This window comes from Antrostomus carolinensis, unplaced genomic scaffold, assembly GCF_000700745.2.
Source record: "Antrostomus carolinensis isolate BGI_N321 unplaced genomic scaffold, ASM70074v2 scaffold8043, whole genome shotgun sequence".
NCBI lineage: Eukaryota > Metazoa > Chordata > Aves > Caprimulgiformes > Caprimulgidae > Antrostomus > Antrostomus carolinensis.
The window spans coordinates 157,460-174,136 of NW_010305925.1; the positions used below are offsets into that span (position 1 = coordinate 157,460).

The 16,677-nt window shown below is 41.9% G+C and overlaps 1 protein-coding gene across 1 annotated transcript in view; it reads right to left on the minus strand.

Annotated features, from left to right (window-relative positions):
- RASAL2 (RAS protein activator like 2) overlaps nt 1-9,113 on the minus strand; it is a 125,393-nt gene extending 116,280 nt beyond the window's left edge. Inside the window, exon 1 of the mRNA XM_029084264.1 lies at nt 8,519-9,113. Within this exon, the coding sequence (XP_028940097.1) occupies nt 8,519-9,113 (595 nt within the window). The remainder of the gene's footprint in view (nt 1-8,518) is intronic.
- Between the last annotated feature and the right edge of the window lie 7,564 nt (nt 9,114-16,677).

Consider the following 16,677-nt stretch of genomic DNA (forward strand, 5'->3'; position numbering starts at 1 on the left):
CGTCTTCTGGATTTAAAGGCTTTAACTGACACAGGCACCTCTAACACTGAGACATGGTAAATAAGAGTCAGATCTTCACATGACAGTGACACATGCAAGTGAGGGTGGAAGTCACGGTCAGAAATTATGAAAACCAACGTCAAGACAAACAATTCAGCTCTGCTGCAGCAGACTGAACAACTATCACTTCCTCTCCTATTCCTTTTCAAAACTTCATCCTATTTTCAATAAGAAAAAGTCTCAATATCATGAAGTACTACCTCAATAAAGGACAGAATCGTCATTTCAAGACATCAGTGGCTTGAACCATACTTGTTTTATCAAGCTACAAGAGGGCTGACAGGAAACCTACCACAACCACACTGCAGCCAGAAGCCTGCCCTTGCTAAGCACCACGCACTCAGCAACCCCAGCCTCAGAACACGAGCATCTGCCTTCACTGCTTAATAAAGCTTGCAGAGGAACTGGTTCCTCAGGCAGGTTATTTATACAGCACACAGCCAATATACTTGATCAGTAACGTAAAAAAAGGTGCTGCTTGAGTGGGGGTGACTGTAAGCAACTGGAAACTATTCAGATTCATGCATTTCCCTTCTCCTCATGTGCAGCTCATTCAGTGGGTCTGCCTGGAGCCGTGGGGCTGACAAATGCCTCTTCTCACGTACAAGTGCAGCCAGAGCTAATAGGAGTGATAAGGTAGATGGAGACATACTGCAAGAATTTCAAGTTTAGCAGATTTTTTTTTGGTAGTAATTTATCAAAACCACTTGCCAAAGCATCTGCGTCACTAAGTGACTGTTAGAGGAAAATTGCTCTTATGAGTGACTGCATTAAAAGGGCTTTTATTTTTTTCTATGAAAAATTTTCATTGTAAACTCAGAGACGTAAGTAGAAAAAAATCCACAACTCGTATCTTAGGATGAGTGAGATGCAGCTAGAGGTCTGACCACACCATCATCACAGAAGTATGCAATAATCTCAGAGGATTTTAAGGTTTTACTTGGGAGTAGTCAGAGTATGGGATGTAGGAAAGCACTCCAGTTCCTATAAAACATGCAAAAGCAGCTAAAGTCAGATATAAAAGGAAGAAGCAGGTCTGCTTACAACTTGTCATTGGACTTGGCAGTGAACTTCCTTGCATTTCACTTTTCAGAAAGAGGGATTTGTCTGTGACGAGGGGAGAGGGAGGACGAGGAGAATCACAGAACTTTGCAAAATAAACAGATCTCAAGAACTAGAATTCAAATTCATACAGAGACAAGAGACTATTAAACCAAGACATAACTCTGATTCCCTAGATCTCAAACCTACAGACAGCATCAACAGCTATGTGTGGTGATAGCTGATGGAAACAGATGCATCAGAGCTGGAACAGTGTGTTTGCTCACTACCTGTTCTCACACACCGCTGTCAATAATCTGGCTCCTCTCTGCATCACTTCTCAGACAAGTGGTTTTTGAGAAGGATGCTCCTATAACCAAATGCATGCATTAAAGTGACCAGCATATTCCCCTTGAGGAACAAAGACAGAGACTGCCTGCTCTCTAATACACGAGCTTCTTTGAGAAACTAGCTATTTCAGTAATTTTCTTCACCTTCTCTGTACAAAATATATTTTAACTTCCCTTCAACAAGCGGTCCTGTAACTTGTAAAAAGAGCTCTCTCGCCCACAGAAGACCAGATGTCTAGCTGAAGCTTTGCTCACAGTAAGAACAAAACCATGCAGGAGACAGTTGGTTTCAATGCTAACATGTCAAGAGTTTCATCCATTAGCCTGTTGTTTACATCAACAGCTTCCTTTAAACGAGTGATGTTTTACAGGATTATGAAGTATTTATTTCAGAAGAGTCTAAAGAGTCTCTTGAGTAACTACCACAGAGAAATTATCACCACAGAGAGCATAAGACTAAACTATAATACAAGTTAAAGCAAGCAACCAAGTAACCCTATAGCAGAGCGATGGTATAAATAAGGGCGCAGAGATAATCTTGTGCATGTTTGTTTACTTCTAAAATGCCATTGCTTTGAGTCCTAAATCATGTACTGTTAGCGTTACAAATAAAGACCTAAAAACCAAATACTTTCCTTGGGGTTTGTTATTTTAAAGCAAAAAGGGTCAATGTGCCTAGGAAGCCCTCGTTCCGTAAAGCACGCAGGCAATTTTCACCTTGCACCGAGTTCCATTAGGGGCAGCACTTGTGTGAATGCAAACCAGGGAGCTTTGCCTGAAGAAAATTTTACCCCAGCAGAACTTACCCTCTCGCTACAGGCTCTAAACATACATCTTTACAAGAGTTAAGGTTCCTATTTCCAGCGTTGAATAAGCTGAGCAGGGACCGAGTCTTCCAGGATAGCTGCACCGCTGGGTGCAGTTCCCCTCTCTGCACGCTCCACAGCTGGGCTCTAGGTCTCTCTTGAAGAAGAATACACAATTTTGAGAAAAGTCTAACACAGTCTCTTTCATACGTCCTAAACCCGGGTTCACTTACTCCTCAAGGAAAATGGCAAAGACCAGCTGTTCTCCTGGGCTGTGGGGTAGGTGCCAACATGCTGCAGACACCCCACAGACCACAAGCATCTCCGGGGATCCTGCCCCATACACTGAGTCTCACAGATAAAGTTTCTCTTTCCAGAGACTCAACAGTCAAAATGTGAAGCTTCGCCAAAGACTCCAGATCCAACAGCACCAGACACAGCTCCACCTCTGGAAAGTAAAGGCTTTTTTTCCTCCTCCAGTCACTTCCTTTTGACCCTGTCTGGCCTGTTATCAAAGGAAAAGCTTCTCCCACCAAAATCCCAAATCGTTACTTCACTGGGAGCCCTTTCTCCTAATCTCCACACTTTCACTCTTTGGCTGCCTCTAAGAAAGCGGCATCTCTTCAAAACCCAATCTCCCTGCAAATAAAATACAGGAGCTGAGACATCTCTAGGACACAATTACCCTCTCCTCAGATAATTCCCGTGCAATAATTTCTCATGATCAAGGTAATCACAGATAATATTCTTGCAAGCACCAGCTGTCAGCCTCCTCTGCACAAGCAGCATAAAGTACAACATCCCAACAGTCCCATGGATACGGACCACAAAAACAGCCAAAAGCAACCTGGAATGCAAGAGACTGCCATTCACTTGCTGTGATTTCATGAGTCAGAAAATAGCTCTTACAAATATAAATGTCCTCATTCATCTCACTGAATGTGAATGTTTGGATTCAGACAAAATGGTCTGGGGATTAAAAAAAAAAGAAAGGAAAAGCAACAGAAACGGTATGGGGATTAAAAAAAAAAGGAGGAAAAGCAACAGTCAACTCTGAAATGAGCGCAACTACCTGCTTAGAGACACCATTCCTTAAGTGTCATTAACACTAGATAAGCGTAATTTTATTACCTTCACATATTAGGGCTAATTATTTTGTGCTGTATTCATAAATATTCAGCTGAATAGTATTAGCCTATTGCCCACGTTCAACGTTACAATGCTTGGGATGAACCAGGCACGGCTCAGCAGCAAAAGGAAATGCTCCAGGGTGCAGGGTGGTGGGGGGGTGTTTAAGTGATACCCCAAACTCTCACATCCCAGAAACACTTCCCTGCGCGTTCCCATCCCCCTGTAATTTTCAATACACCATGTAACACAATATTTAATGCCACAAAGCCACACTAGACAGACCAATATTGGACTGCAATGAGTTATTTTCGTAGTTACAGCTCTACAAAAAAACCTCTAGTTATTTGAATGCAACGTAGGGATTATAAGCAGCTATCCTGAATCTGTTCTGACAATTCAGGGTGGATGAGTTTTAACATTAAGACTCTATCTTACAACAAAATGTAGGGGGATCGTAGCAGAAGGCATATAAACTGCCATTTGCACAGCACTTAAAGGAACGTGTGAATTACAGAATAAGCTCAACTGAGTAAAAGTTCCCTAATAAAAACCTCACCAAAAATAAACTACTTTAAGAGCAAAAGGGATTTGAGGGTGGAGGAACATGAGTCAGTCGAAGGACTTCTAAAATGAAACAGTGGTTTTAAAAACATGAAAACAGAAAAGCTGCTCCAGTGAGTAATAAATACTAAATTCCCATCTCAGACAGGAGGAAACAGGTCAGTATTTTGGGATGCACCAGAAGAGACTGAATGTAGAACTGCCTCGTCTTTAATTTGAGTTATAAATGTGAAAATACAGATCTCTAACTAAGTTTATATGGAAAGATGTAAGAAATAGAATTTAATTAATCCAGACTGTAAAGATATGAAAAAGAGCATAGAGTTTGAGTAACTTTAGTGAATTATAAAAAAAATCCCAAATCAATCCCAGAAAAGCAAGGATATAAAATATATTCTCTCTCACTCCAAGCACAAAAAAACCTCTCCAAAATGAATTAAAGCATGAAATAAAAATTAAAAGACTGAAGAAACGTACCTTTATCCAGGTGAAGAAAGAGAAGGAAATAATTCTGAAGTGTCTTTATAAAAACTGTAACAAGAGAGCGACTGTGAAAGCTAAATGTACTCTAAATAAAAGAAATCAGTGTTTACCCTCTCCCCTCCCCAATCCAAACCAGAGATACCCAGGGAAGATAGAGGTAACTGATTCCACTGAGGAATTATTTTGTCATCAATCTACAATTAAACTCGCACTGCCTTGAGATAAGAAGGAACAGAGAAATAAATGTTATCTGAGAAGTCTCTCACAGACCCATTCTCAATGGTGTTAAAGAGTCACTGGTAATACCCCGGAATAATAAAAGAAGGTGCAGCAGCTCACTTCCAACCCTTGGATCCAAGGCTTTGTCTGCAGAGCGCCCTCCTTATCTTGTTTCTACTGAAATCATGCTATGTTCACAATCAACAAGTTTATCAGAATGACACTTTTCCTTCCTCAAGCTGATACGTTTACTAGAAATGAAAACGTTCTTAGATTTCTTCAGTTATAAATAATAACTTAATATTGAGCGCAAATCCTTTCACCTTCAGGCTTTGCATCCACTAATGGAAATGCTGGTTCAAAATGCCCGGCTCTAGAAGTGGTTAGAAGTCAGCACACATGCACCAAAAGCACTTCATTCACACCCAAACCAGGCCCAAGCTTCTCCTGTGAGGCTCCACGCAGAAGACCAGAGAGAGCTCTGCTCTGCCCACCCATCATCTGCTCCATCCCTCATCTTCCTCCCCAAACCTGCGCTGTAGGGCGCTGCAGAAAGCACACGACACGCGTCGGGAGCCTCTGCAAATCGCCAGAGCTCTGCCCAGAGCCAAAGGAGGCAGCTCTCCCGAGGGTCAGCATCCTTTCATCACCACAGAGGATGAGTGAGTTGATCCAGGAGGGATTTCTACAGCCAAGAACTGATGAAGCAGTGTCTGAACATGCTTTCTAGACTGTGAGACCAACTGGAAAATATTTATCCAGATTTTTTTTTTTCTTCCCCTCCTTTTCTTTTAAAATCCCACTTCCCTCTTCAAGTTGCCAAAAAAATAACTGATCCTCTTTTAGGAGGTAATCATTTATTGAAAAGGGAACTGATCCTTCCCTGGGCTTACAAAGATCAGCAGCAAACTCCACCAATCTCTACGCAAACCTACGCAGACAACCCAGCCTCTGCAATTCTGCTGCAGAGATGAAGCAAAATACAAGAGGCCAAGCAAGTGCTGGAAGGAAGGTAACCTTTTAAAAAGTTGTTAATCCGCAGGTATTTCAGAGGAAAGTGGAAATACTTTTAATGAAGTGAGTTTATGGAAGTAAAGACTCAGGCCCTTGGACAGAAGAGAGACTGAAAGCATGCCTCCAGGTTCTCTTGGTTGAACTCCAAAGCACACCTTTCCCCTTGAGTACAGAACAACACAGAAAAGGTCCTCTTGGGTTTGATTCCTAGTGACAAGGATTTCTGGCCAAATAAATGTTTCCCGGGAGACTTCCCATCGAGCTTTTCCAAGTTAAACTGTTTGCTTTGGAGAAACCCCATGTCTCACACCATCTCTTGGCTAATACGTGCCTGAGGACTTTTACCATAGACTTCAGCTGCCTGAGGATTGCCAAATTCTGTCTCTCTTGGAGGGGAAAACAGTATCCATTTTCTTGGATTTTTCCTTGAACAATAGATAGGACTAGACTGTAGGTATGGGAAGATACCTTCTGCCCACCCAAGCACCAAAACTGGCAGTAGAAAACTCGGTGACCCCCTTATAGAACTGAACTCATGTGCTATTTGGAAGGAAAACAGGAGATTTTATCACTTCTGAGCATCTAGACTGTGGCTGAAGACCATAACAGACCAGATATATTTCTCTTGACCCTTTTTTCTCCAAATTACCTCACTCAGACATGAGATCTAAACCCCAGAAGTTCACAAGTCCTGCCACTGTTTCATCAGGTCTCAGCCTACAGTACTGTGTGGGGCAGGAGACTCTACCCAGCAGCTCCAGCTAACACTGGCAAGATGCTCCTTTTTCTAAGGAAAAATAAAACCAGTGGTAAGCAATTAGCTGTCCCATGGCTATATCCCACATAGCAGCATGTCTTACAGGGTGAACCAGCTCTCTTAAACCTAAGCTGTTGTCTACTTGAAGATCAGAGGCTGAACCTTAGACAAGGCAAAGGCTGAAAAGAAGCTCCACAGAGGTGTCCATCCCACCAAAAGCTCTGTGGTGCCACAACAGCATCTCAAGCAGGACTTGGCTGTTTCAGGTGATTTTGTGGGTACCTGCATGCACATTGTTACCCCAAACACCTTCCCGACTACGACTTCCTCCCTCGAGAGAGTTTGACTTTTAATCTAGAGTGCCACTGTTTCTCTCTCAGTTCCTGAGCTGTGACTCTTTGCAGAACTAGTTCCAGCAGGCTCAGACAGAGGTTTGTCTGACCCCAAAGAGCCAAAAGTGCATCAAATATTTACCAAGTGGTGGCTTCTCACAAAGAAACCTTTTCCTCTGTCACTTTTCATGCTACTAAAAGCAAAGCAACCCAATAACCTAGTTGACTGACAATACTTAGGAATTCTGAGAACCGTTTGGTTATCAAAGTGCAGCAGAACAGAGAAGACAAAAAAGGAACCACAGCATGCTCTGTCCTTCATAGACTGCAAGATTTTGATCCAGAAGAGATCAAACAGAAAAACTGTCCCAAGTAGTCTGCAATAGTAATTCAGTCTCCCAGGAGGTCTCAACAACAGTGGGTGCCTGCAGTAGAAATCTTTGTTTCTAATGTGAATGACTAGAGAAGAGAGGAAAACAAACAAACAAAAAACCCCAAACCTACCAACCCCTTAAAACAAGAAGCACTCAAAAAAAATATTAAATTAGTTCTATTACTTCTTTTTCTCTAAAAAAAAAAAAATTATATATATTCCATGCAATTTAACAGGCATCATCAAGTCAGATTCCAATTGAGAAGGTGTTGAAGAAACACAAATCAGGGACTGTATGGAACTAGGTTTGAACAGATCCAGTCCTTCTTACTTAGTTCCTCTTTTTGGCCATTTGTTTTTGTTTTAAAGCAATGTGACTGCTTCCAGGAGCAAACATAAGCCTGTCAGGGACATTCCACTGTGACTGAAAGACTGAATACCCCTGTAGACAGAGTATATTCTTCTTTCACTACTACTATCAAGCTGAGTTTTTTTGAATACTGATGACTGGTCCAGCAGTCTCAACTGTACCCAGATGTTATTGGGTTTTCAATGCAATAATCTGGAGGACTCTGGAAAGTGCTGAGGTTTTGGGGAAAAAGAAGGTTCATTTTTTGTTTTATTACAAATTTAAACTTTGTGGCTTTTTAAAGCATCATCAGTTACCTGGTTCAGGCTGGGTAGCCAACTAGAAAGTTACAGGAAAGACCGAGAGAACAGAAGGCAAATTTCTCTCCTTTTCTCCCTTTTTTTCCCCTGCTTCATGAGTGTTGTTATCAACAGGGTAGATTTAAAGGAAATCTCGGACTGGCATCTTGCTGACCTCAATCCCAGCTGGCTAAACCTCTGCAACGCTGCTGTCCTTGGCATCTACCCGAGAGCAGACATCAGTTTAGTCGGCTGATTACAAAACTGTCAATCTGGTTTGAGGAACTAGATTCGTTCCACTGTCTTGATCACTGTTTAAAAGACAGCTTAATTTCTTTCTCTCCCTAGCACTTACTTTACAGTAGCAGACTGGATATCTCAATCAGGGCACTACACCACTGCAGACGCTACTGCGTGTGCAGGACTGCGTACATCAGAGACACAGGGAGCATTTGAGAGAGAAATGCTACTGATTCTACCAGATGATGCTTGTTTTAGAGGGACCTCCAAGTTTTTAAGCACATGTCAAAACATCTCACACCACTTCCTTATCAGGAAAGGCCCTTTTTCAGTTGCTTTTTCTAAATGAAGGGAGAATATCAGAGAGCTGCAATGTTGCATTAATAAAACTAAGTTAAAAAAAACAAACAATTTCAACAACTACTGTATGTCTCAAAGAATGTCTCACTATATTCACCTGCTACACAAACAGAAGCAGAACAAAACAAAATTGAGTTCATTACCTGTATCCAAAGCAATCTGATTACTGTCTGTCTTCTCTTCATTTACTGACTCGCTGCCAGGCTCCCCTTTTCGACTTATGATCTTTGAAAAGCCACTTGAGAGAGAGGAGAAAATGCCACGGATGAAATAGCCCTGGTGTTCAGAGTCCACTGAATGCACAGCTTGCAAAAATGGCTTTGCACTCCTGTTCCCAACGTGTGGCACGGGTTCAGACAGAGAGCGGTTGAAGGGAACCCGAAATGGTCTAGTCCTTGCCTGGAAAGGTGTCTCTGTTGGGTCTTCGTGGAGATCATCAGCACTGGTAGCACCCACGCTTGCAGAACTCTTGGCAAGACCTGCATCACTGCATTCCCCTTTCAGGCTGCACAAGTGCTCTCTTTTGCTTATCCTCCAGGGAAGCCGAGGATGTGTCTGCCACCTGTACTCTCCGAGTGGCTTCTCTGGGTCAGAACTCATTTGTTTATTCATCTTCTTGCTTTTCATTTGGTGGTACCAATGGTAGTCCTTCAAGGCAGCAGTACCAGCATCTTGTTCTGACAATGATCTTCTGAAGGTCCTGGGAGAGAGGCTGTTGTGCTTTTTGAAAGCACTCATTTTCCAGCCCTTCCAACTCAGCTCTGAACTTACATTCCTTGTTGCTTAAGAATCATAGAGCTGCAGTTCCTCACTCACCATTTTAATGTCCCAGTCATTTTATTCACCGTTGTGACTGCAAAACAGCAGAGGTTCTTCCGGAAGAGCTTGAGCATCAACCTCAGAACCAGGTATTTCTACATCTCAGCAAGAAGGACGTGCCCTCACATCAAGCAAGCCAACTTCTAACGGCACATGAAGCCTCACTACGCTCGCTGCTGCTTCCTGCGCTGTCACATTTCTGCACCAAGCTTTCAGGAAATGACTAAAAGAGCCCAGCCATGAAAACCCACAGTGGTGTTCTGCACCAATCACACTTCGCTTTTTTTCAGTCTACATTAAAGATTTGGTTAAAAAAAAAAAAAAAAGAGAAAAAAGAAATAAAGTTCTTCACTCTGGAGTCACAGTAAAGTCTCAGAAAAGCGCTAGAAAATGATGATACAGCATGCTACCTTCAGTTAAGGATTAAAGTACATCAAATAAAGAGTAATACACAATATAAAGACAATTCCTAGAGTTTATAGTTACCACAGGTACGTCGTATCACTTAAGAATACCCTCAGAGTTCCCTTTTAGAGAGAGGTAAAATAGCCAGATTCATCAGAATCAAGTGCTGGAGCCCCAAAATGGAAGGCAAGGGGCAGGAATGGAGTAAGAAGAAACGCTGCAACTTAATGTAGTGAGAGTGTAAATACACTGAAGGGAAATAAGTAAAGGGGAGCAGAAAAGGGACAGAGAGTGTGGGTGGGACTTCACCAACCATAGACCAAAGCAAAGGGGAGGTTTTGAGGCATGATCCTCTGGCAAACAGAACAGGACAGAGGCAGATTTTCCTTTTTCTCTCCCTCTCCCCCCCCCCCTTTTTTTTTAAGCAACAGAATAGGGTTTTATTTTTATAAATCTAGTTGGAATAAATGAGATGGAAAAAATACTCCTATCTGTTTAACCAAGAGGAAAAAAAACCTCCTTGCCTTCTCTACAATTTAAGAAACAGCTGACTATTTTAAAATCTCATAAAGAAAATATCCGCTGGTGAACTTGGATCACGCTTGCCAAGTTTTAGACCAGAACATTTAAATCTCCAGTCTACTCAAATCCCTGAAAATAGGGGGTTTATAATGGAAATGCTGACAGACCCTTGGCAATCAAGTGACAATGAAAACTACTCCTCTGGTTAAATAAAATGATAATCTGGTCTGGCAGACCAATAAAGCTTCACTGACCCACTATGGGATCTCGCCTTTAAGCTAGACTGCATTCGTCAGCCAAAGTACATTCCTGACAGTTGGAGATGCAGAAACTTCCTTACTTATGTGGATATATGGAAAAGGGTATCACTGCTCCCTAGAACAGGGATGGAATACCCAAAGACCTCCAGCACATCAAGAAATCATTTCTCTATTCAGTAGCAAGTTACACTTTTCAATTAGAAGCAACAGAAGCGACTAAAATCACCACGTTTCAGAAGCCACAACAAATAACCTCAGAAACAAGAACAGCTCAGGCATTGCAATGCAAATTCTGCCTTAAAAATCTCTTTATAGGAAGTCATGCTGCTCAGAGCACGAGTCTTCAATGACAAAATGTACCCAAAGAAGAACTCTGCTACAGTTTCCATCCAGAGCAATGATCTCTCAAGGAAGCAGGAGGAGCAGTGGGTATGTGCAGAGAAACGAGCACGACCACAATTAAAATGAGAGAGATTTCACCAGGAAAAAGTTAGCCAGCTCTTGTCTTCTTGATCCCAGGGGTTGCTGCTCACCCTTTGATGCAGCCCATCTGGGCCCATGGACTTGCATGGGTCGAGTCCTTATAAGTAATTCTTGACTTGACCCTCATCCACTGCTGGTAGTTCTCCTCCTTCTTGATGCCTTTCACTAAGCACAGAAGCCCGGGAGTCCTTGTTTCTGAAGGCTGAGGAAACACAGCATTGAGGATCCCAACTTGAACTGGGTCTGCTGTTACTGGATCACCCACACCTTTCATCAACGGGTCCTCGTTGTCCTTGCTGAGCCTTTTACTACTGATGTGGCAGCAATGCTTTGAACAAATGCTTTCAATTAGCCAGTCTGGTAAAGTAGGCTTTATGGAACTTCAGCAAGAAGTATGAATAAATACAAGAGATGACGATGTGGTTCGCTCTAATGGCACAAGCCATCATCAGCAGAGAAAACTGAGAATGTGAGGTAGGTTTCTGGTCAGCTCCGCAAGTCTTGCTTGTACAAGTTTCCACTAGCACATCTACATCTACTTTTGGTTTGGGAGCACAGAAGGGCAGGAGAGGACAGAAAACAGAGACAGACAGTGCAGGAGCTGAAGTCCTCCTGGGATTTGCTTGCTGTAGATTTCCAGCACGCTTTCTAACTCCTGTTGAAATGGAACAACCAAGCTGAGCACACATACAACCCATGGTTTGAAACAGCGCTTTGAAAGCACTTATCTGTCATATCAGAGGACTGGGGGTGACCAAGAAGAATGACTCAACTCAGATAATATAACACCAGCTGCGTCAACGCTATTCTGAAGCAGGGATTTAGCACAACAACACTGTGGACAGAATAAAACTTTAGGCGAGACACTGTCTTTGCATAAGGACAGAGATGATCACCAGGACTGCTCTCATCCAAGTTCTCTTTGTCAACACCATCCTGTTGACACCTGACTGTCTGGAAGGATCATTTCATCTCCTTCCCAATACAGCTTGTCTCACATCAGTCACTGACTTAGACCACTCGTTTCAGCAAGGGAATGCACAGAAAGATTAACCACATATCAAGTTGCAGCATGAAGCAACATGCAAAACCAGTTATGGGTTAACTTCTACTTAAAAATATTTTTATTGGTATGGCCAGGGGTTGGACCACAGTTCTGTACAGAACTAGTGCCACAGAAAAAAATGGGTTCAATAAGCACTCAACATGAAGCCCAGGAACACCAAAGTCACAGTTTAGTTTAAGTCTGAATAATATTAAGAAGGGTCTTTGCTTCTGACTTTGGATTTCACTTTTGATTTCATGTTACCACAGCTCAGACCAATGCACTTCTTGATCAAAGAAAACAGTTACCCAGCTGCCTTCACTTCGCTGAGATTTCACAGTGTGCTCTACAGAGGGTAAAGATGGCTTTTCTCAAAGCACTTCTGAAAACAGTATACAAGGCTTGCATGTTTATTGACATAAAACCACTGATACACAAGTTTGCTTGGTCTACAAATAAGACAATTCTTTTAAATGGCTAGCTCAAAAAATTTTAGCCTGGGCTTTGAGTCAAGCTGGACTCTCTTCTTCCTTCTACACATCATCAGGAGCAAGGACGATGCTCAGACAAACCCTTTGTCTGTACTCATCCAACGCCACTGCGTTAACATCGGTCTCACTTGGCTCCAGCATTTCTTGTGTACATATAAACCACACAAAAAGTAATTCACGTAGCAGAACTCTCTCCTTGATCCACGGTCCGGTTACTCATGCAAAAACTCAACTCCTTTCAGAGCAGCAGTTTGTCTTGGGAAGCATTTCCACAGTCTCACTATCATGAAGAAATCAGCTTAACAGCAGTGACTGCTAACATATTGGGTATGTCAGATCCCAAACCACAGAGAGCCACCCACTCAGCTGTCAGCAGGTAAAATAATTTCAGTGGAAGAAAGGAGCTTGTCAATTAACTTGAGAAAATCTGGAATATTTTCACTTATACCTCCTGGTTTTAATAACTAGTGCATAAAAACATGATCCTCAGCTAGCAAATTTTCCTCAGAAGAAGGTTTTTTTTTTGGTAATGTTTGCAGCTCATTGTGCCAAATCATTCATGTAGATTTTTCAGAAAATTACTATTTTCTTCCTAACAATCCAGTCACTTAATCATCTGATTTGACATGTTTAACAGCATATATTTCACTACTCCTAGCTATTTAAATAATTTATGCACAAAATGCAGATTTGCTACATTGTAATATAACAGTATTTCATTTTTAGGATTATATTGGGAAAACAATCTTTCTTAACTTTATAACAACATCTCACAGAAAACATACACAAGCAGTATTCCATTTTCACCGAGCATATGAAGATAATTCTTTGGCAACAGGCTCCTGCTGCATGAGCAGTCCACTCAGCTGTCCAAAAGAACTACCCAGCTCTGCTGCACGAAGCTTCAGAAATTCCTCAGACTACCTGTGGTTTAATAAATACTACCAGTCAATTAAAAAAAAAGAAAAAAAAAAAAGCAGCACCACAAAAAAATGCATCATTGCCAAGCAGCTGGAGGGAGAACTTATCTCTGATGATAAAAAAATTAATGTTTAATGCTTGCTCACCCTCTGAAAGCTGTCTAGTGCTTGAGTAAAGGCACTACAACGTGTAAAATTTTAGTTTTATCTTCAGCATAGCTTATATTGAGAAAAAGGTGAATTGAAACCTCCTGTGACTGAACTACTTCATTCTAAATTAATTTTGGACCAAGCACAAACTCAACAGCTTCTCATTTTTTAAAATATTTGCCAAGACATGGAGAGGTGGGGTGGGGTAGGGGAGGGGGGGAAGAGAAGAGAGTTAAAAAAAAACCCGAACAAACCAAACCTAAAAAAACCCACCAGCAAACCCCACACAACCACCAAAACCCATGATAAACCCTGAACGTTTATTCACCACATCTGGGTTTTCAACCAAGTCCTCACTTCTAAATCATAAAGACAGCAGATTAAAAAATATCACTTCTGATAAGACCCCAGATGAAGTTCTCAGCTCCCAGCCAGCAAATGAGTTCTTTCACATGCAGAAAAGTAAAACAAATTGCACCTTTCATCTTCTGCAAACAAACCAGAAGGGATGCAGTCAGGCAGGGATCCTCGATTTTGCAGGCTAGCTTCCCTTAGCTCTTTTCCCCTTCAAAATCAGTCCAATACCCACTGCACTGGAACAGTTCTTGGAAGAGGAGTCAATATATGAAGCAGAAACCATCACAAAAGTCTTCCAATTGACCCAACTTGACATGTAGCTAAATAGCACAGAAGATGAAAGATTTTCCCTTCCCTTTAAATTAGAGACTTTTCAAAATATTAAGTTTTGTTTATGCAAGGCTAAGTAATTAATGACCTAACATCCCCTTCCCATCTCCTATCACCGAGATGCATCTGTTTCCCCCTGCTACATTTCCTGCAGGTGGATATCACTTCTCCTCGGCTCAGCGCAGACCACTGCACCTGACTTACTTGACCACCTAATATTTAGTGGGTGAAGTTATGCAGAGGAGCAATGAAATAGCACCTTAATAACTGTTGTATTTAGAATTAGAGTGACTGGAAGAGAAGGGCTTGCTGGAGTTTGGGATCAGCATGGCTGGAACAGATAACTTACTAAACCCAAATTAGAATTCCAGAGAGCAAAGGTGCCCCATATTTATCTCACCAGCTTGGAGCTGGCAATGCTCATCAGTGAGCACACAGAAAGCTCACCTGTCCCAGATAAATCAACAAGGTATGCTCTTTTCACTAGCACCATGCTGAGGATGAAATGCCTCCATGAACAAGCTAAATGGCGATACCAGCACATTTAAATGCCAGAGAGCAATTCATTTGCTGAAATGAAATGGGTATAAGATGAAAGAGGATAGGTTTAGATAAGATATTAGGAAGAAGTTCTTCACTGTGAGGGTGCTCAGACACTGGAACAGGTTGCCCAAGGAAGTTGTGGATGCCCCCTCCCTGGAAGTGTTGAAGGCCAGGTTGGATGAGGCTTTGAGCAACCTGGTCTAGTGGAAGGTGTCCCTGCTGATGGCAGGGGGGTTGGAACTGGATGGGCTTTAAGGTCCCTTCCAATCCAAACCATTCTACAATTCTATGATTTTCCTAATCTGAAATTTCAGTGCCAAGACACGCTGTAACTGTTGTACCATCATTGCCCTGTGTTCCTGAGCCCTTTACCTTGCACCATAGCTGAAGCTGCAGTGATGCAGACTGACTCAGCTCTGCATTTGTGGTGGTCTCGTTTCTGAAGGCAGGTCCTGAAAAACTCTTGAAGATTTCTGCCCTCTTAATTCCGTGGCAAAACTTCTCCTACAATTTCTCTGCTGATCAAAGTCCCCATTTGGAAGTCTCCTGGCTTCATTTTTCCATGCTGTTCCCATGATCTGCATGAGAAGCTACTACAGCCCTGTCAACTGAGCAGAGCAGAGAGAGATAATATAAATTTATGAGATGCTGGGTTTTGGATGGATGCCAGGGAAAGTTAACAAGAAAATCCCATTTCAATACATTGCAAATAAACTTGTAGAACAGCAATGCCGGATTTTAATTTCACTAGCAATCTTTTGTTGTTGTTGTTGTTGTTGATGATGACAAAACACAGCTCACGCCAAGTTTCAAGGGCCATAAAAACGTAGATTTAAAAGGCAGCCAAGTGCGCGGAGCAGCTAAGCGAGCCCACACACCACTGCCAGCGACGCCACCCCGAGCCAGACAAGGGTTTCAGCAACATCTATCACTGCAAATAAACACATGTGTAACCTGGAGGTAAAGGCTCTGGCAACTACTGTGTAGCATGCAAAGTCGTAACAGTAAAAAGACCCGTTTGTAGTGAGTGGCAGCACTTGCCTGATTATAAATGTATAGAGATTTATAGGTTTCCATAGGGCAGGGAAGCCCTCAGCCCCCACACCTGTGACACAGCTGCTGCTCCCGCAGGTCTGGCTCCTCCATGGGCTTATGACCGTGCTGAGCTGTGAAGCCACTGACACAAACTGGGAGGAACCCTCTGGAGCCACAGATCATCAGCTTCAGCCCCTGGAGAAAGACAAGTGCACTGACCTACCTCACTGACAACTTGTGCAAGACTGTTCTTTGACTATATAAATTAAAAAAAAAAAAAAATGCTTATCCCCACTCCAACATCCATTTCTTCATGATTACAGGTTGGACTTGATACCTTCTAAAATATCATACACAAGCTACTGATTTAGGTTTTTAATGACTTTGTTTTTCAGCAGGCAAAATTACCGTTCCATCACCCCATTTCTTTTCCAATTGAAGTGGTTTGGATTTTTGTGGAGAGAGGGGGGAAAAAAAAATAAAGCATTATTCCTACAATTTTAAAGCAGAGGTTTACCAGCAGAACATAGTTTTATGGCTAGATGTTATCCTTGCATACATCAAGCCAACTGCAGCTTAAACGTTACTAAGAGAGGAAAAACAGGCATAGTATATAAGCATGTTAATGGATAAACATCTCAAAAATGGTCTTGATGACTATGCCCAAATAGCAGGTGCATATATTCAAGCTTTCCAGCCTTTATTTTTATGTAAAGGAGCAAATCCTCAGCGACTAGACCTACCAAGTCTAGTCTCCACTAAAGATATTAGGAATTGGATTTATGATCTCATTCTGAACATTTTAAGTTAATTGCTCTAACTCTGTTGGCATTATTTTGTCTTGCTCTTCCCTACGACAGAGTAAATAAACTTTAATCTTTATTTCAGCAACTCCTTTATGCAATACTAGCTTTGTAAATATATTTTAAAATGTAGCTTTTC